This window comes from Orycteropus afer, unplaced genomic scaffold (genome assembly GCF_000298275.1).
Source record: "Orycteropus afer afer isolate SDZICR_OR568_19922 unplaced genomic scaffold, OryAfe1.0 scaffold00031, whole genome shotgun sequence".
Classification (NCBI taxonomy): Eukaryota; Metazoa; Chordata; class Mammalia; order Tubulidentata; family Orycteropodidae; genus Orycteropus; species Orycteropus afer.
In genome coordinates this window covers 17,196,867-17,222,955 of record NW_006921618.1, presented here as the reverse complement: position 1 = coordinate 17,222,955, position 26,089 = coordinate 17,196,867, and the positions used below count along the sequence as shown (strand labels likewise).

The window sequence follows — 26,089 nt, the reverse complement described above, 5'->3', positions numbered from 1 at the left end:
AGCCAGCCTCTCACTAGCTGGCTTCTCTAGCGTTTCACTACTAGGGTTCAATCAGATCATCCACTTACTACTTTTGGTGACCTTGAGCCAGTTATTTACCTTTCCGTTGCCTTTGTTTCTCAGGTACCGAATTAGAATAATAGTATCTGAAGATTAAATGGAAGCTGGCATGCACAGCACTTGGCATAGTTATTACTACAAGGACTCTCTCCTTTGACTGTGTATAAGCACATACATTCCTTAATACTTAACTTTTAAAAAGCTCTTTCTTCTCCCTGCCCCTGGTCAACAACTCGTTCCTAGTTAGCCATTTTCTGTAGAGAATTTGTCTATTTCTATTTTCAATCATGGTGAGTCATGGCCACCCTCATCCTAGTTTGGGGTCCCCAGATCCTCAGGGGCCCCTAGTAGGCAGTCAGGGGGAATCCCAAAACTAATTTCAAGATGCTGGTGTAGAGAGCATAGCAAACGAGAATGCCAGCTTTGGAATTAGATAACCCCCCTCCTCTTACCAGGTATCTCACCCTGGGTGAGTTTCCTCACCTCCAGGAGCTGCAGACTCCTGCTGGATAGAAGGGGGATGTCTCTACTTTCCTCACAGAAGTGTTGCATCACTAAGTCAGATAATGGATTTAAAGCCCTTTGCATGGGACTTGGTATGTGATAAGCACCTAATAAATGCCTGCTACCATTATTACCATTAATACAAAGTATTTCTTGAAAATCACACTTTTACCCCAAGATCAAGACTCAGGTATAATTAGAGGTCAGAGTTTTGCGGGAAGTGGGTGGAATTACATCACCTTAGTGCAGTGACACTGTCGCCTCATGCTAAGAACCTCTAGTTGGCAATTATATGTGTCTTTGGTAAGTAAAAGTGAAGAGAATTATTGCTTAAGAAATTTGGGCAGCTAAAGCATTACAAAAATAGTCTTAGGGGTGTGGAGAAAGAAAGAAAATGAATCTCTGGTAATTAAAAGGTCAAGGGCCCACAAGTCTAGTCCACTAATTAGTACTGCCTCGTTAATAGGTCACTGTTAAAACAATTTTTTTAATTGCAAAAGTAATACATGGACATAGTCACTGTAGACCTCCCTCAAAAGGTTTTACCCATTAACCAAAGTTCCAGTGGGATAAAGATATTGGTACCATGGGGTGTAGGACCCACCATGAGAAAAGGGAATTAACACATAAACTTACAATGGAAGAGGGTCTCAGAAGTGAGCAAGTCCAAACTACTTACCCCATCCTGCTGTTTTCCCTGTAGAGAGATGGGCCCAGATCAAGGAGGAAAGTTGCCCAAGGTGACAGAGCCATCCTGTGGTGGAGTTTCACACCTAAGACCCCCAGCTCTGTCCAGAGAGACCAGGATCTTCACCCAGAAGGAACATCACTACAAGGGGTGAATCCCAGTCACCCAGGGTGTCCTTCACAAACTATGGAGACCATCTTTCCATTTCTTGCAACAGACAGAAATGTCTCCTCTCTATGTGTTATACCCCCCCCCCAAAAAAAGTGGATAATAAGTGGGCTAGCCCTGAGTGTCCCAGATACATGTGTTCATAAGAACTGGAATACCCCTTATCTGGAGATCCTGTAGATCGGGCTGGGCCTGAGAATCTATTCTTAGTAAGCACACCAGGTGATTCTTATGGAAACAAGGCCAACCCAGGCCAATAAAGGTTTTTAACTATTTTCTGTTTCAGAGTGGGCAGTGGGGTTGCGAGGTCACTGGGGAATATCCACTTGCAGGTAATGAGAGAGTTAATGTGTATCCTGGGCAGGTTCCTTACAGCACCTCTCTTATCTAACAGAACACTGGGCGCACAATGGCAGTTCAAAAATGTTGTTGCCTGACCTACTTTGGGGAGATGATTTGAGTGAAAGACGCCCTGTCTAGTCTGGATGACATTAACGTCTCTTTTTGGCTTTGTGCTTAGACTGAAGGACCTAGAGCTAGCTGCTGTGGGCGGATCAGACGTCCATGTGAAGATGCTGGCGGCCCCTATCAATCCATCTGACATAAATATGATCCAAGGTAACCTTGGTTTCTGTGGATTATGTTAATTGGCTTTTCTGCTTAGCTGCCCCCTCATTTTCATGCCTCCTCAGGTGCGGGTGTGAAATTTCTGTGATTAGCAGCAGCTGTTCTCCAGATGAGCCGTCTGCAGACTGTGTCAGCCCTATCTGGCCTCCAGTCTCTGGAATGTGAGGCTTTTTGAGAGTTAGGATTGTGGTGGGGTTAAACCGACCTTTGTGAAGTGTCTGTGATATGTTGCTTTCATTTCATATCTTATCTAAGCCTCGTACAAAACCATGGATGCTAAGAAATATTCTTCCCTTCAAATTGATGAGGAGCTCTGGTGGTGTAGAGCCTAAGGCATTTGACTGCTAACCAGAAGGCTGGCAGTTCAAACCCACCAGCCACTCCTCAGAAGGAAGGTTGGGCAATCTATTTACATAATGATACCGCCTCAGAAACCCAAGGAGGAGTCGCTAAGATCAGATCTGACTCGATGGCAGTGAGCTTAGTTTTGGTTTGATTTTCCAATAGATGAGGAGTCCCTGAGTGACATAAATGGTTAAAGCACTTGATTGCTAACTAAAAGGCTGACAGTTCTAACACACACACAGCCTGCACCTCAGAAGAAAGGCCTGGTAATTTGCTTCCAATAGGTCACAGTCTTGAAAATTCTTTGGCATACAGTTGTCATGAGTCAGAATCAACTCACCAGCAACTAGAGACATGAGGAAGCTAAGGCTCAGAGAGGTTAGTCACAGCCAGAGAGAGCTTCCATCAGGCTTAGGTCTATCTGATGCCAAAGGCCATGCTCTTTCACTGTCCAAACTTAGTTGCCCTTTTCTCTTAGGAAACTATGGCCTCCTTCCCAAACTGCCTGCTGTTGGAGGGAATGAAGGTGTTGGACAGGTGGTAGCAGTGGGCAGCATTGTGACTGGGGTGAAACCAGGAGACTGGGTGATTCCAGCAAATGCCGGCTTGGGTAAGTTTCTCCAGGTGTCAGCAGCCTTTTCTATTGTTCACCCACACAACAGCATTCACTCATTGGCTCAGTGTAACTAAGCAGTGCAGAATTTATTATTAAACCCATGTAATGCCTCCAGTAGGGATGGGAGCTGAACAAGGCAAGAGCAGAAATTCTCCATTTCTTTTGCTCGGTACCTGCTCTCTCCCTGGGCCTTTGTTGATTGGAGCTGTAATCCTCTGTACCCCCACATCCCTGAATCCCTGCTGTAAAGTGCAATGGAGAATACAAATCAGATGGCCCTGCCCTCCAAAAGATTGAAATCTAAGTAAAGAACTCTCTGAACCTCAATAAAGGGAGTGGTATGAGTTCACAGGAAAAAAGGACACTTCTTGCTCCTCTGTGTGCATATGTGTATGGGTAAGGGAGAGCCATGAGGAGAGATCAGAAAAGGCTTCCTGGAAGGTTTTATCGGAATGGACCTTGGTAGAATGGATTTTGTTGGCAGTGGAGATGAGCCATAATCATTTCATGTGACGGGAACAAAACGAGCAAAGACACAAAGGTGTGTTTGGGAAATCCAGTGCAGTCTAAGCAGAGGGTTTGCATATGGGAGGGGACTGCATTAAGTGGGAAGGCCAAAAAGGTGGAGTCCGACCACATGGGGCAGGGCCCTGCAAATGCCAAGCTAAGGAGTTGGGATTTTTCTAGCTCTATTGTTAGCCATTGATGAGTTTTTATTTTTTAGCATTTGACAGTTTTCAAGTCATATCCACCATACAGATGGATTCTCACAGCAGCCATGAAAGGGAAGCAAGGAGACATGATCACACTGTCAGACACATGAGGAACTAGAGCTTGAGAAGGGAAGCTTTGGCCCAACTCTCACAACAAACTGAGAGGTTCACCAGGCTCCTGGCGCCTATATTTTTCCAACTTCACTCCAGTATTATTAGGTCCCCTTGCGTTATAACTTACAGAGACCCAACTCAAACTTGGTTTACAAGGGGAAAAAAAAAGTTAATTGGCCTGTGGAACTAGGCAGGGCAAAAAAGATGGAACGCTTCGGGCACACATCTGGATCCATGAACCTCGGTGACACAACAGAGTTCTGTATCTCATTCTCACTAGTTCTCAGATGGGATTGCCCCACAGAGTAGTACAAGGATAATAAATACCATTCCCTTTGTGCCAGGTACTGTTGTAAGCACTTCACATATATTAACTCAGTTACTCCTTCAACATGGGGTAGACATTTTTATTTTCCCATTTTGCAGATTTAAAGAATTAAACAACTGGCTCAAAGTCACCCAGCTCGTAAGTGGTGAAGCTAAGATTCAAACCCACTCTAATACATCCTGACCTTACTTGGGGCCCTGCTCATCCTTGAAGCAATCACAGGGTGGGTGGGCTTGGGCCACTATGACTGCTCTGCTTGGGTTTCTTGCGCACATCTCTGGTACAGAGGATAGAGCCTTATGGTTGGTAGCCCCAGAGGTTAAGAAGGAGCAATTCTAGAAAGGCACAGGTACCAGATGTAAGAAACAATGACAGGAGTCTACTGCAAGCCTTTGGCTTCTCTGAGATCAGGGAACCTGCTAAGAAGGTGTTCTGGTTACCTAGTGCCGCTCTGACAAGAATATAACACAAATGGGATGGCCTCAACAAACAGGAGTTTATTTTCTTACAGTTTGGGAGGCTAGAAGTCCAAGTTCAAAGTGCCAGGCTTTAGGGGCTGGGTGAAAGCCCCTCAGCCTTGGGGTCCAGCTCTGCCTCCTGCTCTCGGCCCACTGGAGCTAGAGGTGTTTCTTCACTCAGACAGCTGCTGGCTGCTGAGGCTGACAAACTCAAGGTTGACAAGTAAAAAGACACAGTCCTGATGTTACTAAACCACACAGCAGGCCATTAGTTCAAGTTCATTGTAAGTCCCAGGGTCGGCAGAGCATGGCAGGCTGCTGAACAGCAACACGGCTACATGCAGGGTCCAAGCATGCCATTTGCTGGAGACCATTCCCAAAGCTGCTGCTTGTGTACAGAAAGCAGACCACATACCCAAAGCAGCTACTCAGCTGCTTGTGGTAGATCCCACCATGGAGTTGACTGCCAGGCTCACCATGGGGAATAACTACCACCAGCTGCCAGCCACTCAGCCAGGCCCAGCTAAGGTGACACACAAACATAACCACCACAGAAAGCTTCCAGCCCCTCACCCCTCCTTGAAAGAGCCCAGCCAGCTGAGCTGTGAACTGCAAGGATTTTGCTAGATACTGATCGGCACGTTGTGCCACCCCCTGTGCTGGGGGAAGGACACATCAACAGAGGCCAGACACAGTCCTGCAGGTGGAGGGTGCAGCAATGGAAAAACGGCACATTATATAAGCAGTGTAATTAGTGCTTTAATCCAGACAAGAGTTCCTTACCTTGGGGAGGATTCGGAAAGGCTTCCCAGAAAGTGAGGCTTGAACTAGGTCTAGAAGACAGACTAGATGTTCAGTCAGTGGGTTGGGTGGGCAAGGGCTTCCCAGACAGCACAGCACATGCAGAGGTGTGGCCGTGGGAGAAGGTACAGCACAGCAGGGAACGGTAGGCAGGTAAGTCCATGTGGCTGGGCTGTGGGTGGGAGGGGGAAGAAGCCAAGATGAGGCAGAAGAGGTAGGCTGGGGCTTGAGTTCAGGGTCAGAGGGGGCCCAGTGAAGATGTATGTGAAGAGTAGTTTGGTAAGATTTGTGCTGGGGACAGAAGGCCAGTGAGGAGGTGCTTAAATGATCAAACTTCGGGGTATAAGGGCCTGAGCAAGACCAAGCTGGAGAGGACTTTAGAGCTAAAGTAAAGGATATGGTAGTAATCATTTTGATTTGAGAGGAGAATAAAGGATGTCTGTTAGGTATGTAGGTAATTGCTTGTATGGTGGTGGCCAGGACAGGGATTCCTCCCTGGAAAAGGGGGTACCGGTCGGAGTTATTGGTGGTGTTAGGTGCTGTCAAGTCAGCTCCAACTCATAGCAACCCAGCCCTCACAGTCTTTGCTAAACCTGAGCCCGTGCTGCAGCCACTGTGTCAATCCATCTCATTGAGGGCTTTCTCCTTTTTTGCTTACCCTCCACTTTACCAAGCATTATATTCTTCTCCAGGGAGTAGTCCGTTCTGACAGCATGACCAAAGTAGGTCAGATAAAGTCTGACCATTCTCACCTCCAGAGAGCATTCCGGCTGCACTTCTTCCAGGACAGATTTGTTAGTTCTTCTGACAGTCCATGGTACCCTCAGTATTCTTCGCCAACACCACAACTCAAAAGCATCAACTCTTCTTCCGTCTTCCTTATTCATTGTCAAGCTTTCACATGCATATGAGGTGATTGAAAACACCATGGCTTGGGTTAGGTACACCTTAGTCTTCAAAGAGATATCTCTTCTCTTCGGCACTTTAAAGAGGTCTTTTGCAGCACATTTGCCCACTGCAGTACGTCATCTGCTACTTCCATCAGTGTTGATTGTGGACCAACGTAATATGAAATCTTGGACAACTTCAATATTTTCTCCATTTATCATGATGCTGCTTATTGCTCCAGTGGTGAGGATTTTTGTTTTCTTTATGTTGCATATAATCCATAGTGCAGACTGTAGTCTTTCATCTTCATCAGTAAGTGCTTCAAGTCATCTTCACTTTCAGCAAGCAAGGCTGTGTCATCTGCATATACAGGTTATTAATGAGTCTTCCTCCAATCCTGATGCCACATTCTTTGTATAGTCCAGCTTCTTACACTATTTGCTCAGCATACAGGTTGAATCAGGATGGTGAAAGAATACAACTCTGATGCACTCCCTTCCTGATTTTAAACCATGCAGTATCCCCTTATTCTGTTCAAACAACAGCCTCCTGATCTATGTACAGGTTCCTCATGAGCACAATTAAGTGTTCTAGAATTATCCATAATTGTTATGATCCACAGAGTCAAATGCTTTTGTATAGTCAATAAAACGCAAGTAAACATCTTTCTGGTATTCTTTGCTTTCAGCCAACATCCATCTGACATCAGCAGTGCTATCCCTCATTCCATGTCCTCTTCTGAATCCAGCTTACATTTGTGGAAGTTCCCTGTTGTGGTGGTTATGTTTGTGTATCAACTTGGCTGGGCCTGGTTGAGTGGCTGGGCAGCTGGTGGTAGTTATTCCCCATGATGAGCCTGGCAGTCAACTCCATGGTGGGATCTACCACAAGCAGCTGAGTAGCTGCTTTGGGTATGTGGTCTGCTTCCCATATATAAGCAGCAGCTTTGGGCATGGTCTCTAGTCTATGGCACGCTTGGACCCTGCATGTAGCCATGTCATTCAGCAGCCTACCATGCTCTGCCATCCTAGGGACTTACAGTGGACTTAAATTAATGGTCTGCCATATGGTTTGGTAACCTCAAGACTGTGCCATTTTATTTGTCAACCTTGGACTTATTAGCCTCAGCAACCAGTAGCTGTCTGAGTGAAGAAAAGCCTCTAGCTTCAGTGGGCCGGGAGCAGGAGGCAGAGCTGAAGCCCAAGGTTGAGGGGCTTTCACCCAGCCCCTAGAGCCTGGCACTTTGAACTTGGACTTCTAGCCTCCTAAACTGTAAGAGAATAAACTCCTGTTTCTTAAGGCCATCCCATTTGTGGTATATTCTTGTCAGAGTGGCACTAAGTAACCAGAACACCTGTCAAGTTCCTAGTGCTGTAACCGTTTTTTTAATTACCTTCAGTAAGATTTTACTTGCATGTGATATTAATGATATTATTTGATAATTTACACATTCTGTGGGATCACCTTTCTTTGGAATGGGTACAAATATGGATCTCTTCTATTCAGCTGGCACATTTCTTGGCATAGATGAGTAAGTGCCTCCAGTGTGGCATCCATTTGTTTAAACATCCTAATGGGTATTCTGTCAATTCCTTCAGTGCAGCTTTGACTTCTTCCTTCAGTACCATCAGTTCTTGATCATATGCTACCTCCTGAAATGGATCAACCAGTTCTTTTTGACAGTGACTCTGTTCCCCTTGTGTTAAGGCACCTACTGATGAAGGTTGAAGAATACAGTCTGCAGTATGGATTACATCTCAACATAAAGAAAACAAAAATCCTCACAACTGGACCAATGAGCAGCATCACAATAAATGGAGAGAAGATTGAGGTTGTCAAGGAATTCACATTGCTTGGTTCTACAATCGATGCCAACGGAAGCAACAGTCAGGACATTAGACGACGTGTAGCATTGGGGAAGTCAACTGCGAAGGAACTGTTTCAAGTGCTGAGGAGCAAGGATATCTCCTTGAGGACTAAGGTGCACCTGACACAAGCCATGATATTTCCAATCGCCTGGTATGCATGTGAGAGCTGGACAATGAATAGGGAAGACCGAAGAAGAGTTGATGCTTTTGAGTTGTGGTGCTGGCGAAGAATGCTGAAAGTACCGTGGACTGCTAAAAGAACTAACAGATCTGTCCTGGAGGAAGTGCAGCCAGAATGCTCCTTGGAAGCAAGAATGGCCAGACTTCGTCTCTCCTATTTTGGTCATGTTGTAAGAAGGGACCATTCCCTGGAGAAGGATGTCATGCTTGGTAGGTTGGAGGGTCGACGAAAGAGGGGGAGGCCTTCAGGGAGATGGATTGATACAGTGGCTGCGATGATGGGCTCGAGTATAGCATGGATTGTGGGGCTGGCGCGGGATCGGGCAGTGTTTCGTTCTGCTGTGCATGGGGTCGCTATGAGTCGGAAACGACTCGACGGCACTTAACAACAACTAACAACAACTGTTCCCCTTCCATCTTCTTTTGATGTTTCCTGCATCATTCAATATATTGCTCATAGAATCTTTCAATATTGCAACTTGAGGCTTGAATTTTTTCTTCAGTTCTTTCAGCTTGAGAAATGCCAAGCGCATTCTTCCCTTTTAGTTTTCTAACTCCAGGTCTTTGCACACTTCACTATAATAATTAATTTTGTCTGCTCAAGCTGCTCTTAGAAATCTTCTGTTCAGCTCTTTTATCTTGTCATTTCTTCCATTTGCTTTAGCTACTCTCTGCTCAAGTGCAAATTTTGGAGTCTCTTCTGACATCCATTTTGGTCTTTTCTTCCTTTTCTGTCTTTTTAATGACGTTCTTTCTTCATGGATGATGTTCTTGAGGTCATCCCTCAATTCATCTGGTTTTCAGTTATTGGTGTTCAATGTATCAAATCTATTCTTTAGATGGTCTTCAGGTAGAACATAATCAAGGTCATATTTTGGCTCTTGTGGACTTGTTTTTATTGTCTTCAGCTTAAAGTTGAACTTGCATATGAGCAGTTAATGGTCTATTCCACATTCAGCTCCTGGCTTTGCTTTGTCTGAAGATATTAAGCTATTCCATCGCCTTTTTCCATAGATCTAGTTGATCGGATTCCAGTGTTTCCATCTGGCAATGTCCACATGTATAGTCCTGCTGTTTATGTTGTTGAAAAAAAGTATTTGCAATGAATAAGTCATTGGTCTTGCAAAATTTGATCATACAATCTCCCGACTTCATTTCTGTCACTAAGGCCTTCTTTTCCAACTATTGGTGATTCTTCTTTGTTTCCAACTTTTGCATTCCAATCACCCATTATATTCAACACATCTTGATTGCATGTTTGGTCAATTTCAGACTGCAGAAGTTGGTAAAAAAATCTTCAGTTTTCTCATCTTTGGCTTTGGTAGTTGGTGCCAGTCAGGGAGGATGGGGATTTCATAATTGTTAGGACTATAATTAACTCTGTTTATTCAGTAAACGTCTTGTGAGCATCTGGAACGTGCTGAGCTCTGGAATACATACATCAGTGAACAGACAAGGGTCTTCCTTCTCGTGAAAACTGCAGTTTAGTGAGAGTGGCAGTCATGAAACAGAGAAGTCCTCAATGGCCAGATCCTGGTAGTTTTTCACGTTACTGAGCCACCCAGCTATTGCTCTTCCACATACAACCAGTCTCAGGGAAGACTGTGCCAGAGGGTGTGGGTAGACATTTGCCAGCTGACTTTCTCCTGGGGAAACACTCAAAACCATCTACAGGACAGTAGGAAAAACACTGGCTTGGGAATCAGATGCAGGTTCTCCTTCCAGTCCCTCTGTGTAACCTTGTTTAAGTCACAACTGCTTTGAGCCTCCAGTTCCTCATCTCTAAAATGATGCTCTTAGTGGCTGCCTTGCATATCTCAGCAGACTCTCTTGCAATGCAACTGAGGGAATGCATGCAAAGATCCTTTGCAAACTCAGGTTGATTTCTGTATGCATTAGATCATGGATCAGCAAACTTATTTCTTTAAGGACCATATAGTAAATATCTTAGGCTTTGCAGGCCATAGATAATACATAAACAAGGGAACATGGCTGTCTTGCAGTAAAACGTGATTTACAAAAATAGGCGGTAGCCCATATTTGGCCTGTGGGCTGTAGTTTGCTCATCCCTGCATTCTCTAATGGAGATAATTCAGGGTCAGTTGCACCTGATGAGGAATGGGGTCCTCATAGCTAAAGCATGGGACCAGGATCAGGAAAGGAAGCCAAAATATCACACACCTACTGCGTGCCAGGCACAGTAATAATCTCTTTACAAATGCCATTTCATTTTATCTTTGTAATATGACATAAGCATCATTGTCTTCATTTTATAGAGCAGGAAACTGAAACTCAAAAAAGATGAGGTGATAATTTGAGATCACACTAGTGAGTGAGAGCAGGGTTTTTCAAGCAGGTCTCACCCACTCCAGTCTACGGGTTTCTACTTTAAAACCCTAGAAGCCCTTGGAGCTGACTGTGGGCACTGTCCTCATCCCACCAGGCTCTTTTGGGAAGAGGATTAGGGACTGCTAAATCCAGAAATCCATGGTGAGGCCTGGATTTCCATGGCCATGCCATTAAGGGGAACTAGAAAACACACTTGAGTTTGTGTGAAGAAAGCCCTATACAAAACGTCTGGCACAGAGTACAGTCAGCGTTAGCTCAGGTGACTGAGGCTGATGGTTATGAACACGACATGGACTATTTGAAAATTAGGCTGGGTGGAGCCCAGAGAATGTCACGGCACCTTCTGGATCCAAGAGGAACAGTTCAAATGGCCCCCATTCAGCCTCTCAGTCTCTTCTTTTCTCAGCCACAGGCCTACTGTGAGATTAAAACACCTTTAATATTATTCCTGCCTCCCGTCCCCAACTCCTGGTCCCTACAGCCCATGTGGTTTTCCTCTCCTGTAGGGCAATTAGTAATCAATCACCCAGGCTGCCCCTGCTTCCCATAGCGGATCACATGGCACTGTTAGAACCCCCGTGGCTAGATAGCGATTGATACTCTTGAGCTTTGGGAGCATAGGCCGAGGCCCCTGAGACACTATAACCACCGACAATTTGAGCCAACAAGGCACCAAGCAACTTCACTAAGGTAACATAGGGGTGAGTGGTGGAGCCAAGACTTGAATCTGCATCTGTCTGATGCCAGGATCTGTCCTCTTCACTTGCACTTTATACTGGTTCCCGCTGGCATGAATGAGGACCTGTCAACCCTCACCCAATCCTCATCAAATCCTATTGATTCTCTCCCAAAATGTAACTCAGATCCATCTGCTTGTCTTCATTCCCACTGCCAAAGTCTTGGTCTAGGCCACCAGCAGCTACATCTCAACCCCTGAAAAAGCCTCCTAATTGGTTCTCCACTTGCACTCTGCCTCCCACTCCACCCCCACGGCTTTTCCACACAACATTAAAGTGATCATAAAGCATAATTCCAATCATCTCAGTCTTCCCCTAAAAACCCATTAGAGGCTTTCATTCACAAAATAAACTCCATTCTCCATACCAGACCCTGCATGAGCCTCTGTTTTTCAGACTGCAGGTTGTGACCCATCAGTGAAGTCAGTCTAGTGGGTGGCAAGGAGCTTTTATTTTATTTTTTTTTTAAATCAAGCAGAATGGAATAAAAAATAGCAGAGTACATCACACACTGTAAGGGTAAATATTTGAAATTTGTTGCATATGCATGCACACAGGGTTACAACGTAAAATTGAATTCTTATTATGGGTCAAGGTTATAAAAAGTTAAGTAACACCAGTGCAGCCCATGCCACATCAGCCACGTCTCAGGTCCCTCTGCCCATCACTCTGCCCACCAGTGTATATTCTAGTTCTGTTCTTGTATCTTTCCTACCTCAAAATCTTTTCCCTATGCCTAGAATGTTCTTTGTTTCCTTTTCAAGTGGTAAGTATCTCTGTTAACTCTCAGCTTCATGTCACTTCCAAGAATCCTTTCTTGGCTCCCATCTTAAGTAATTCTCTCCACTATTAGTGCCTGGCTTTCTCTGTATTTTATTTGCCTGTTTGCTTTTCATATACCACATTAGAACAAAAACTCCATTTTAGCAAGGAATGTGTCTGTTGTTGTTCACCTGTTAAATCCCAACACCTAAATTTTTTTTCCCCCTTTGGTGATACATTGTCTGGCTCAGAGTAGGTGCAGAATAAGTATCTGTAGATGGACAAGAGGTAGCCCAGCTCCACCTCTGCCCAGATTAGCCAGATGGCTCCAGGCCAATCACGTCCTCAGTTTTCTCCCCTGTTGAATGAGGAGTTTGTGTTCTGAGGGTCTTCTCAGTGCTGACATTCTATGGTTCTGTTGTGTGGCTCTGGAATATGGGATTATTTCTTTATGTTGATGTGATTTTTTCAGTTCCCTTGTCATTGATTTCCACACTGCTCATGAATGAGGGCAGTCAGGCTATTATTGCCATTGTCCCTTACATATGAGAGTCATCAAGAATTTGCTCAATGTAGCAAAGTAGCAAAACCAGGTCTCAAATCTGGGCCTCTTGACTCCTACTCTCATGCTCTTTTCCACAAAACCATCCAGAGTCAGCCTGCCCTAGATGAGAAGAATGGGGATTGACTAGGAAAAGAGAGGCGTCCTCAGCTTCTCCTGCCCTGATGATGTGCTTCCTGCCCTCCCTTAGAGTCTAGCACTGCCCAAGACCTGCTGAGTGACATTCCATCAATCTACCACATTTGTAAAATGGCAATAACAAAACTGACCTTACCTGATGTCACAAAGACTCAAAAGTATTAAAGGAGACTTCAAGATAATTCTTTTTCTCTAAGTATACTTTTGAAGTCCTGAGGAGGGTGAAATGGGGATGGGGGTAGACAGGGCTCCTCCCTCACTACTCTGGACTCCTCCCCTGACTCAGGAACCTGGCGGACCGAGGCTGTGTTCAGTGAAGATGCGCTGATCGGAGTTCCAAGGGACATCCCTCTTCAGAGTGCTGCCACCCTGGGTGTCAATCCCTGCACAGCCTACAGGATGCTGATGGACTTTGAGCAGCTGCGGCCAGGTAGGGCCCCACACACCCTCCCCACTGGAATGTGGGCCACATCCTGACCCTGAGGCCATGGGAACTTAGCAGTGATGGGTCTCAGAGGAAGACAGCCCTCTAACTTGGCTGAGTGTGGTGTTGCTGCTTTTATTTAGAATGAGGTATCATGGTTCCTGGAAAACACGCTGAAAGCTTATGAGGAATACATTCCTGAAAACTGCAGAGCATCACATTCCCTAGAGATTGGAATGGAATCCTCTCACTCAGCAAAAATATATTCAGCTGTACTAAGCTCCAGGCACCTAAAGCAGGGGCTAGACACAGTCCCTGTGTTTTGAATAAAGTGCTGAAGTTGGTATTGTTAATTCCAGTCAGCATTTATAGCACTTTACAGTTTACATAAGTGCTTTTACACACATTACCCCCATTGAATGCATTAAACCTTCAAAGCAGGGTGGTGAAGTTGGCGTCATCGTTGTTGGTTAAGAGCTCCAACCAGACTACCAGTCAGACCACCTAGGTTCAAACCCAAGCATCACCTTTCACTAGCTGTGTAACTTGACCTTTCAGATCATCAGATTTTTTCATCTGTGAAATGGAGAATCAGGAGCTCTAAGGATTAACTGTAACATTGCAACGTAATACTTAGCACAAGTGACCAGCATACAGGGGAGTAACTATCAGATGCTTTCATTATTCTGCTTATATATAAGTGAGGAAACTGGCTCCGAGAAATAAGTAATTTGCATGCGATCACCCAGCAAGTAAACGAGTGATTCATTTCGGGTTACACTGAAGGCAGAGCCTAAGGCAAGGACTAGGGGCAGATGGTTCATCTGGGAGATGATCTCACAAAGCAGGAGTGAGGGAACAGTGAAAGTGAGGCAGGAAAGGGGGAAAAGTCAATGAAAGTAGTCAGCAACATGGAACCACAGCTCAGTCCTACTGAGACCCTCTAAAGAACCTTATAGAACCCACCTCAGTATTTACCTACAGAGGACAGGAGGCTAGCCAAGTTAGCCACCACTCCCATCCGCCATGATTTGAGAGTTGCCTGGAAAGACATTCGGCACCCCTAGGTCACCCCTGCACATAATGCCTATTCTTGAGCTGGCGGAGGTATAAAAATGACCCCATGTAGGCCTCATACTGATGAGGAAACTGAGGCCAAGGGATGCTGGAGTACGGCAGACTAAGGTGGCTGGGCCCTGCTCAGAGCCTGGCAGATGGGTCCCGGCAGCAGCCTTCATAGCAGTTGAGACCACAGACCTTTGCTCAAGCCCAGAACAGCAGATACTTTGGTCACCTGCATCACATCCCCTCAGGTACCTCTGCTTTCAGCTGTTGCTGTAGTGGACAGATCTAAGCATGCTGACAGCACCCCACCTCAAGTGCCCACTGGGCATCTCCAGTTTTCTGCCTTATGGCCGATGTGGCATAGGCTAGATCAGTGTTAGACTTACGATTTTGACCCATAGTAAAAATACATTTTACAGTGCAACACAGTGTGCATAGTTGTCCCTCAGTATCCAAGGGGGTTTTGTTCCTGGACCCCCTACGGATACCAAAATCTGTGGATGCTAAAATCCCTTACATGTAATGGCGTAGTATTTGCATATAACCTACACACATCCTCTCACATGCTTTAAATCACCTCTGGATTACTTATAATACCTAATGCAAAATGAAAATGCTATCTAAATAGCACTTTATACTCCTTAGCCTTTGAGGGATTGCTTTGACCGCTTAATTGCTCTTTTTTTTCCCCCTGAATATTTTTAATCTGTGGCTGGTTGAATCCATGGAGGCAGAACCCACAGATATGGAGGGCTGACTATATATGAATGTAACCAAAATTTCAAGGAATAATATTTATACTTACTATGTGTAAAGCAAGAGCTCTGGTGGCGTAGTGCCTAAGACATTAGACTGCTAACCAGAAGGCTGGTGATTCAAACCCACCAGCCACTCCTCGGAAGGAAGGTTAAGCAATCTATTTCTGTAGTGATACCACCTCAGAAACCCAAGGAGGGGTCTCTGTAAGTTGGTACCAACTTGACAGCAGTGAGTTTGGTTTTTTTTAGTTTTATGTGTATTACACTGTTCTTTTTTTTAATTCTAGTCTTGATTTTAGTTTTTAAAAAAAAACTGTTTGCAACCTCCTAGATTGATTTCATAGTGACTCATTCGTTATAGCCTGCACACTGTCCCCTGGCTAAAGAGAATGGGTTTTCTCCTTCCAAGAAGTCCTCTGTTTCTAGTTCCAGTCCGTGTTCATCAGATCCCCGCTCCCTCTCAAAAACCAGACAGCATTTTACAAAGCACTTACTGGACACAATGGCATTCGACCCTAATTACAGCCCTTATTGGTGCTCCTAGGACTCCCATTTTACAGGGAGGAAACTGAGATTCAAAAAGGTCATGAATTGTGCCATCTCATTCAGTTACAAGAAGTGGTGAAGCTAGGACTCACACCCAGGTCCATGTCGTTCCAGAGCCCACACCTTCCCAGCATGTGCCTTCCCCATTGGCTGATTCCAAAGCCAGGCCTGGGCTTTGACGACATCCTGTCTGTTGGGCAGTTTCTGGAGCTGCTAGTTTCTCCAGTACGGTTCTCATCTCCTTTCAAGGCAGTGCACCTTTATTAAGCAGTACAGACTGAAGAAGATATGGCCCTTCCCCTCACGAAACCGCAAACTACTGATAGCAATGGAGCTATATATAGCCAAGTATAAGACGAGGCATACGGAGGTGTGTGCATTCATGGAGGTGCATCTGGGTGCTGTGGGAGCATGCAGAGGGGGAAAACCCAGGAAGGCTGGATGAAAGAAGCTGTACTTGAGCTTCATTTCAAAGGACTCATAGGATTTCAAGAGGAAGAAAGAGAAAAAACTTTGCAAACCAAGGAAATAAACTAAGCAGAGACTTGAGGACATAAAAGTTGAGAGGATGATGGATATAAAACCATTTGTACAAGAGGATCTAAATTATGTCTGGTTTGGACCAAGTTGCCTAGTCCTGGCAGGCATCATGGGTGTTGTGGAAATTTGGGAGCATTGGGGGGGAAGGTGAACAACAGTCCAAGGTCTCAGAAGACTCTGCAGCCAGGTCCTGGGTCCCTTTTGAGCCCGTGGAGCTACCTCTTGCCCTATAACAGGATCCTAGGCTCAGAGCCCTTGACGTGTTTTGGGTCTCCAAGGCTTGACTTGAATCTCTTCCTGGCTCCACAGGGGACTCTGTCATCCAAAATGCGTCCAACAGTGGAGTGGGGCAAGCAGTCATCCAGATCGCCGCAGCCCTGGGCCTGAGGACCATCAATGTGGTCAGAGACAGGTGTGTGGGGAAGCCTCTTTCTGGATCACCTGGCGGGTATGAAAAGTACCAATCCTTTGGCTTCCTCTTTTCAGTTACAGCCCTAAACCAAAAAACCAAACCCACCTTTGTCAAGTCTGTTCCAACTCATAGAGACCCTATAGGGCAAAGAACTGCTCCCATAGGGTTTTCAAGGCTGTAAATCTTTATAAAAGCAGACTGCATCATCTTTCTCCCACACAGAGGCTGGTGTTTGAACTGCACACCTCTTGGTTTACAGCCAAAATGCTTTATTTAACTGCACCATCAGAGCTCCTTGTCACAGCCCTGCAGGTGCCTAAATTTCCACCAGATGGCACCCTTGCACAAGCAGCCCATCTTTATGGTTCCAAAGCTGCTGGCTGACAGTTGGTTCCTGAGACAGATGAGCCAGCCACCAGAAATGCAGTTTAGGTGGTTTTTGGCTATAGGATGAGTGAATTTTTGAAATGTAAAAGAAGGGCAGAAAGGAAGTGGAGACTGTCCTTAACAGCTAAGAGTCTTTGAGATTCTGGACTTGGGATAACCCCATGTTTTCAAATCCACAGTTCAGATTGGGTAATGTTTTATAGTATATTATTCTTTCTGTAGGAACTCTGGTAACATAGTGCCTAAGGCACTTGACTTCTAACCAGAAGGCTGGCGGTTCAAACCCACCAGCCACTCCTCGGAAGGAAGATGGGGCAATCTACTTCCGTAGTGATACTGCCTTGGAAACCCAAGCAGGGATCGCTATGAGGCGGGTCCAACTCAATGGCACATAACAACAACAACAACAATTCTTTCTGTAAACCGTTTACTCCAAGGCTCTGACGTGTACTAAATATAGATGTGAAGGAGATGGGGCAGGTTTATCCTTTCAGTTTTGCTGATGAGGAAACTGAAGCTTCAGAGAGGGGAAGCAACTTGCTCAGGGAGGCACAGCAAGTGCATAACAGACTGAGTTTCCTGACTTGTTCTCTTCCCATCGTATTATCCAGTTCCCTTCATCTGCACTGTGGCCAAGCGTGACCATGGCTGTCATGAAATCCAGCCTCAGCAGGGGAATCGGTACCTGTTTCAGGACCTCTAATCCTCGCAATTGTGCTAACAAAAATTATTGTTTGCCTAGGGCCACTCCGGGGCTGGAGTATGTGTGCACAACATTCTGAAAAGAGCCCCTTGAAAAGAGAGGTGATGAAAGGAGGTGGAGCTTGTCACCTCAGTAGAAGCAATCAGAAAGTGAAATGGAATGTTCCCAGGCACAGATGGTCTCTAGCATCCTTGGGCTAGCAGGGTTGTAGAAATCACCCAGTCTAGCTTATTTCATACCAGTAGGGAAACTGAGGCTGAAAGATGTTGGAGTCGGATGAAATTAGGTGGCCAGCCCTTGTTTGGGGCCTGGTTTAAACCCAATCCCGGTTTCCTGCAAAGGGAAACTGGAGCTCTCAGAAAGTAGCAAAGGGGTCCTAGGAGCCTTTGGTAGAGAAAACAGACAGATGTGACCAAGGACCTTGGATTGTGTTTGGTTTCCAGACCCGACATCCAGAAGCTGAAGGACAGTCTGAAGAATCTGGGAGCTGAGCATGTCGTCACAGAGGAAGAACTAAGAAAGCCTGAGATGAAAAACATCTTTAAGGTACCTGGGATGAGAGATACTGCACCTCTCTGTTCCATGCTTACCTCCCTGAAGAAAGTTGACTTAAATTAGAAAAGCTGGGGCCTGGCCTCATTGTTCCTCTCCAGGAAACTCCCTTTGTCTCTTCTTAGGAGGAGAAGGTCCATTCCCCTGAGTCAGGGGACAGTATGTATTAAATGCCCAGTGGGGATGCAATGAGGGAGACAGGCGACACAGAAAAAGTTCAGGAAACCCTATGTGATTTGCAGTTTTGAATATTTATGGTGGGCCACATCAGCTCACACAGCTGGTGTGAATCAGAGCTGGGAGAGGGCCTAAAGAAACTAAGGCGTAGAAAGGGAAGAGAAAGAAAAGAAGTAATATTGCCTAAGCACCTACTTTACATTTCATCTGGTAATCCCCACAGTACCTCTACAAAGTAGGCATCATCTATACCAAGACTCAAAAGTAAAGAACTTGACCAAGACCACATTAAGTAAGTAGTGGAGTCAGGTCTGGACTCAAGTCTCTGAATCCAAATCCCATTAACATTCCAGGACATCAACCACTCAGCACATGCCTAGTCAGTGAACAAACTTTAGGGGGACCTCTAGCTCAGTCTCTTGGGGAGACCAAACTTATACACAGTCATTTGACACACCTCTTGACAACATTTTTGGAGCAGTAGATTAGCACATCCAATGTAAACTGAATTCTAAGTACTGAGGAGTATTCAGGAGGGTGAAGTCAGTCGAAACCGAATGTAGAGGCCCTTTGTCTGTTTTCCTGGGAAAATGAGTTCAAATTCTGAACCTAGTCCTGAACGTACAACAGGATTAAATTGGCAAAGAGAAGACCCTTCCTGGGCAGAGAAAAAAGAATTCAAAGGCATGAACATCTTCTTTCCTCCCTCCTTCTGACACAGCTCTTGGGCCAGGGAAGTGCTGGTTGTAGCAGGTTTGGGGCCCTACATGGAAAGTGATAGCTCCCTCACTGAAGGTTCCTTATTTTGCAGGCCATTCCCCAACCACGGCTCGCTCTCAACTGTGTTGGTGGGAAAAGCTCCACAGAGTTGCTGCGACAGTTAGCGTAAGTCCCTCAGCCCTCTAAGTCCAGTTCACTGGAGCTCTCCAGGCCTTTAGCTGGGAGGACCATCAAGTGACCAAGTCCCAATGGCCATGCAAGGCAAGGCCAGGTCAGCACAATGTTGAGCAGGAATCTGGGACCAAAGACAGTTGGTAGCAATCTGGGCACTTCCTCTCTCAACCTCCTCTTTTGTAAAATGACCAAGAGGCCTATTCCAGGGGAACCCAGAAAGCAGACTACTAAGCTTTCTGTGACAGGGGTAGTCAAGGATTCATAGCCTAGGGCATTTAAAAAGTCACTCAGTTTTAGCTTACTAGCTTTTAAATTTTTTATTAGCATTAAACAAGTAGATTCTCATTTTAGAAGGAACATTATGCTTATTACAAAACATTTTGAAAGCATATAAAAAAAACAGATGAAAAATTAAGATACAGAAGTAACCTATTCCACCACCAAGCAAGATAAGCACTGTTAGCAATGTGTTGCATGTCCTTCCCATCTTTCTTTCCCTTTTCAGTTTCCTAGGGCTGCCAAAAGAAATCACCATGAACTTGGTGGCTTAAAACAACAAATTCATTCTTTCACAGTTCTCAATGCCAGTAGTCCAAAATCAAAGTGTTGACAGGGTTGATTCCTTCTGGAAGCTCTGAGGGAGAAGAGAGTCTGTTCCATGACTCTCTCCTAGCTTCTGGGAGCTGCGAGCGACCTATGGCATTTCTGGGCTTGGAGACACACCACTCCAATCTCTGCCTCCATCTTCACAACTGCACAACTTCTTCTCTGTATCTCGAATCTCCCTGTCTCTTATAAGGACACTGGTCCTTTAAGCCCACCCTAAATCCAGGATGACCTCATCTCAAGATCCTTAATTATATCTGCTAAGACCCTGTTTCCAAATAAGGTTACATTCACAGGTTTCAAGGATTAGAACTTGTATCTTTTGGGGGAATATATTCCAGTCCACAACAGTAACTAAAACAGGAGTCTACTCAACAAGTAACCCTCTGAGAACTCACAGGACAGATGGGAACATGAGTCATGTGGCCACAGATATGTGACAGTAATCACTGACTATTTACTTTGTGCCAAACTCTCTGCAAATTGTTTGGCTTACCCTCCCCTGAGCACCTAGGTGAGGATACTATTCTGATCCTCATTTTGTTGTTGTTGTTGTTAGGTGCCATCAAGTCATCTCCAACTCACAGCACCCCTACACACAGCAGCACAAAACATTGCCCGGGCCTGTGCCTGCCTCTCAATCCTTGCTATACCTGAGTCCATCATTGTAGCCACTATTGTCAATCCATCTCATTGAGGACCTTCCCCTTCTTCGTTGACCCTCCACTTTACCAAGCCTGATATCCTTCTCCAGGGAATGGTCCCTTCTGACAGACCAAATTAAGTGAGACGAAGGCTGGTCATTCTTGCTTCCAAGGAGCATTCCAACTGCACTTCTTCCAGGACAGATCTGTTAGTCCTTTTAGCAGCCCATGGTACTTTTAGCATTCATCTCCAACACCACAACTCAAAAGCATCAACTCTTCTTCAGTATTCCTTATTCGTTGTCTAGCTCTTACATGCATAAGAGGCAATAGAAAATACCATGGCTTGGGTTAGGTGCAGTTTAGTCTTCAAGGAGACATCTTTGCTCTTCAGCACTTGAAAGGGTTCTTTTGCAGCAGATTTGCCCAATTCAATATGTTGTCTGATGTCTTAACTGCTTCCATTGGTGTTGATTGTAGAACCAAGTAATGTGAAGTCCTTGATGACTTCAGTCTTTTCTCCATCCATCATGAAGCTGTTTATTGGACTAGTTGTGAGGATTTTCACTTTTCTTTATATTGAGATGTAATCATTCTGTGGACTGTAGTCTTTAATCTTCACCAGTAAGTGCTTCAAGTCATCCTCACTCTCACAAGCAAAGTTGTGTCATCTGCATATCTCAGGATGTTAATGAGTCTTTTCCAATCCTGATGCCACATTCTTGTTCATATAATCCAGCTTTTTAGATTATTTGCTCATACAAATTGAATTAAGAGCCAAAGAGAGTGATTTTCTTGCCCATGGTCCTAGAGCTAGGAAGCAGAACCTCTGGGTGGATCCCAAGTTAGCGTGACTGTAGAACACACTCCTTCACACCCACACTGGACAGCCTCCAAAGCTGTTGTTGCAGGAAGCCCCACCATGTAGTGGTTATAGGTGTGGGCCTGGGAGTGAGACTGGTCAAGTTCAAGTCCTAACTCTACTATTTACTAGCTGAAAACCTATGAAAAGTTAGGCAATACATGAAAGATGGTCCAGGCCTTGATCTCTTCATCTGTAAACTGGGAATGATATAAGCTCTTCTGCCTCAGGAAGTTAGTTTAAAGCTCACTACGGTGATGCTCAAATAGCTATACAAGTGAGTGATGGACCTCATCTGCAAAATGAGGAAAGTAATAGCACTTTCTTGGAGTTTGTTCTGGTTACCTAATGCCGCTCTGACAAGAGTATACCACAAATGGGATGGCTTTAACAAACAGGAGTTTATTCTTACAATTTGGAAGCTTTAAGTCCAAATTCGAAGTGGCAGGCTCTAGGGGCTGGGTGAAAGCCCCTCAACCCTGAGGTCCAGCTCTGCCTCCGGCTCCCGGCCCACTAGAGCTTGAGGCATTTCTTCACTCAGACAGCTGCTGGCTGCTGAGGCTGAGAAGCCCCAAGGTTTACAAGTAAAAAGGCACAGTCCCAATGTTACCAAACCACACAGCAGGCCATTAACTTAAGTCCATTGTAAGTCCCAAGGTCAGCAGAGCATAGCAGGCTGCTGAGCAATGACATGGCTACATGCAGGGTCCAAGCATGCCATAGACTAGAGACCATTCCCAAGGCTTCTCCTTATATACAGGAAGCAGACCACATCCCAAAGGCAGCTCTCAGCTGCTTGTGGGTAGATCCCACCATGGAGTTGATTGCCAGTCTCATCCTGGGGAATAACTACCACCAGCTGCCCAGCCACTCAACCAGGCCCAGCCAAGCTGACACACAAACATAACCACCACAGAGTTATAGTGAAGTGCCCAGAGCTGTGCCTGGCACATAGTAAACACTCAGTAAAGGTTAGCAAAGGTTGGTGTTGAGTCCACCCAGAGATGCCTGGGAGGAAAGGCCTGATGATGTCCTTATGAAAGATCAGCCATTGAAACCCTATGGAGCACAGTTCTCCTCTGACACACACAAGGTCACCATGAGTCAGAATGACAGCTGACGGTGGTGGTGAATATTCCGATTAGACCACGCACAGTGGGAACCCAGGAGAGAGAGGGCTTGCTTCCCCCAGGAGCTACTTTCTAGAGTGGGTGGCAATTGAGAGGGAACTTAAGTCCAAACTACCCACCAGCCTTAGGGACAAAGAATTACCATTATATGCCACACACAAGAGCTTCTTCCATTTTGTAGTTTACAAAGTCTCTCTTGTGTCGTCCCAAACAAACTTCTAAAAGAACCAGGGAATGGGGAGGGGAACCTAAGTCCAGTCCAGCATGTAAAGGCCTAGCTTATTAGCTTTTAAAAACTATATTAGCATCACTCCTGTTTGTCTGCTGAGGTGGGTGTGTGGGTATCAGATACAGGTACAGACAAGGCACCTTGCAATGAGAGGACAGTTATCACTGTCTTCCCCCCATCCACACTGTCCTTTATCTGTGACGTGACCTGTCCATCACTGATACTTAGAATAAGTGCTTCCAGATGAAAAGACAAAGGCCTGGGCCATTTCCAGTGCACTGCCCAACGTCACATACCTGTAAGGGGGAGCAGGGCCAGGAGTGAGCATGGGTCTTGAACTTGTCTCAGCCCAGCTCACATCCATGCAGCTTGACTGGGGAGATCAGATAAGTGGGTTCCCAAACCTGGTTGACCATCCAACTCATCTCAGGGTGTTTTTTTGGTTTTGTTTTCGTTTTTTTCATAATTGTTTGTTGTCTTTAATGAATAGATTCCTGATTCATTAGGTCCAGGGTCATAGTTAGGAATCTGTGTTTTTTCAAAACCTTCTCAGGTGTTTTGATTATCTAGTGCTACTCTAACAGAAAATACCACAAGTGGATGACTTTAAACAAACAGGGATTCATTCTCTTACAGTTTAGGAGGTTAGAAGTCTTAAGTTCAAAGTGCCAGCTCTAGGGGCTTGGTGAAGGCCCGTCAACTCTGGGCTTCAGCTCTGCCTCTTGCTCCCACCCCACTGGAGCTGGAGGCATCTCTTAACTCAGGCTAATGCTGGCTGCTGAGTCTGACAAACCCAAGATCAATAAAATGGCACAGTCCCAAGATTATCAAGCAACATGGCAGGCCACTCACTGATGACTTGGCCAAATATAGGCTCCAAATGTGCCAAGAAGCTCAAGACCGTTCTCAAAGCATCATCTTATATACTGGAAGCAGACCACATCCCTAAGGTAGCTACTCAGCTGCTCACAATAGATTCCACCATGGAGCTGATTACCAGTCTCATCATGGGGAATAACTACATCCAGCTACCCAGCCATCAAAACCAGGGCCAGCCAAGTAGACACACAACCCTAACTACCACACCAGGGACTCGTGAGAGCAAGGTTGTATAAGCACTGTGGCAGGTTCCAGATAGGCTTTTTCGCTGCCTACATTCACTGTTCTCTCTGGACTCTTTAGGCCTGGAGGAACCATGGTGACCTATGGGGGGATGGCCAAGCAGCCTGTCATAGCCTCTGTGGTAAGCTTATGGGGGAGGCATGCCTGGAGACAGGTCTCGGCAGCTCAGCCAGGCTTTTCCACTGACACCACAGTTGTCTAAACTCAGGCCCTGTCCCTGTCCCTGGGGTTGGGTGGGATCTGTACCCCTCATCAGAACCCGAAGTCCTTGCACTGTGAGCCTCAGCATGCCCTCCCTGTGTCTACAGAGCCTGCTCATTTTTAAGGATCTCAAACTTCGGGGCTTTTGGTTGTCCCAGTGGAAGAAGGACCACAGTCCAGGTGAGTGGATGATGGCCCCAGTGCCAAGGTTAACAGGAGAGTGCAGTGCCTAGAATGGCTGCAGAAGTGACCAGCCACTCTGAGCCCTAGAGAGGAGCTTGAGCCCCTAATCCCACAGCAGGATTGAAGAAAATAGCCTCCAGTCACAGCAAGTATGAGTCTAAACTGGGCTAGTCTTTGGGTGCACAGTGTTGAACAGGACTGACCCTACCCCCATCCTGACGAGCTGACAGTGGGAAAGGCTGCCGTGTAAGATAGCCAAGTAAAGAGAACAACCCTGGAGCTAGCCTTGCTGGGTTCAAATCCTGCTTCCACCATTCCTGGTTATAGGCTCTGCCTAGCCTATCTGTGGAACTTTGGGCAAGTTATATCTGCCTCAGTTTAAATGTCATAATAATTTAAACTATTACTAGTCTTGTTTAACAGAGGAGAAAACTTGAGAGTCCAAGTGGCTAAGTAGCTTTCCCAGAGTCACTCCACCTAGGGAGTAGTGCACAGGATCTGAACAGTCAGTCTTTCTGGCTCCAGACCTGAGCCAGTACATAGTTCTGCCTCCCAGACTAAGACTGAAGAATGGCCTGGTGTTAGCCAAGTGAAGGGGAGGAAAGTGGTGACATGGATGGAGTGTTTCAGGCAGGAAAAATAAGCATGTGCAAAAGTCCACCAGAGTGTGACTCCATGGGGCACTGAAAGTGCCAGAGCCACTGGGGCATTAGGTCTGAGCAGCAGGTGGGATGCCGGACAGCTGGACTGTGGCCAGATCAAGATCACAAAAGGCCTCAGAAGCCTTTTTAAGGAGTACAGATTCTATCTTAAAGGCAGTTGGAGAGCTGCTGAAGGGTTTTAAGCAAAGGATGATTGACAGAATTAGATTTGAATATTAATTTGTGTTTGTAAAAGAAATACTTCTAAGCCTTTATTTCTCAAATTCCTGTACCATATTGGGTCCTTAGTAGGAAACAGACTCAAGAGGAAGATGTTGGTGGCCTCCGCTCCTGGGCTTCGGAGGGATCCTTTCCCTGGGCAGAGCCCGTTTGTCCTACATTAGTTGGTGTGTCAGGCACACCCACCCTCCCTATGCCTCTTTTGGTGTCCCTGCCTCCCAGTGATCCTGCCCCTCCCATTATTCAGGACTTCTGCCATCTCAGCCGCTCTGAAGGGCAGTCTCCACTGGCCTAGCAGCTCCTGGAGCTGTTCCGCCATGTTCCCCTGCTCCAGTCCTGGTGCTTCCACACCCCCCTGGCAAAACAGGGCTCTCGGAACTCTACTGGAGCCTCAGTCCCAGCTCTTGCCCCAGAGCAGCCCAATGCCATCTCCCTGAGCCCTAGCTCATGTTCCCTGTCTGACTTCCTCCATCCTCCTACAGACCAGTTCAAGGAGTTAATCCTCACACTGTGTGACTTCATCCGCCGAGGCCAGCTCACAGCCCCTGCCTGCTCCGAAGTGCCACTGCAGGACTACCAACGTGCCTTGGAAGCTTCCACGAAGCCCTTTGTGTCTTCAAAGCAGATTCTCACCATGTGATGATCTTGGAAGAGTGCAGTGGGACCAGAGATGATCAGAAGGACTAGTTTCAGACCCCTCACTCAGTGCCCCCAGCCTGCCCCAGGCCACTCCTCTCCTCACTGTTACTGCTTACTAGGAGGATTGTGAAACCTGGCAGAGCTCTGCCAAGGCCAGCCTCAGCCCAGGCCAGCCACAGTATACCTAATAAAGCCTGAACTTCCTAAAAAAAAGGAAAAGGAAAAAGA

The 26,089-nt window shown here is 45.9% G+C and overlaps 1 protein-coding gene across 1 annotated transcript in view; it reads left to right on the top strand.

Moving 5' to 3' along the window:
- MECR (mitochondrial trans-2-enoyl-CoA reductase) overlaps positions 1-25,862 on the top strand; it is a 37,519-nt gene extending 11,657 nt beyond the window's left edge. Inside the window, exons 2-10 of the mRNA XM_007935843.2 lie at positions 1,941-2,038; positions 2,871-3,002; positions 13,193-13,336; positions 16,549-16,651; positions 18,185-18,287; positions 19,282-19,355; positions 24,018-24,078; positions 24,266-24,338; positions 25,705-25,862. Coding sequence (XP_007934034.1) covers positions 1,941-2,038; positions 2,871-3,002; positions 13,193-13,336; positions 16,549-16,651; positions 18,185-18,287; positions 19,282-19,355; positions 24,018-24,078; positions 24,266-24,338; positions 25,705-25,862 — 946 coding nt within the window. The remainder of the gene's footprint in view (positions 1-1,940; positions 2,039-2,870; positions 3,003-13,192; positions 13,337-16,548; positions 16,652-18,184; positions 18,288-19,281; positions 19,356-24,017; positions 24,079-24,265; positions 24,339-25,704) is intronic.
- The last annotated feature ends 227 nt before the right edge of the window (positions 25,863-26,089 follow it).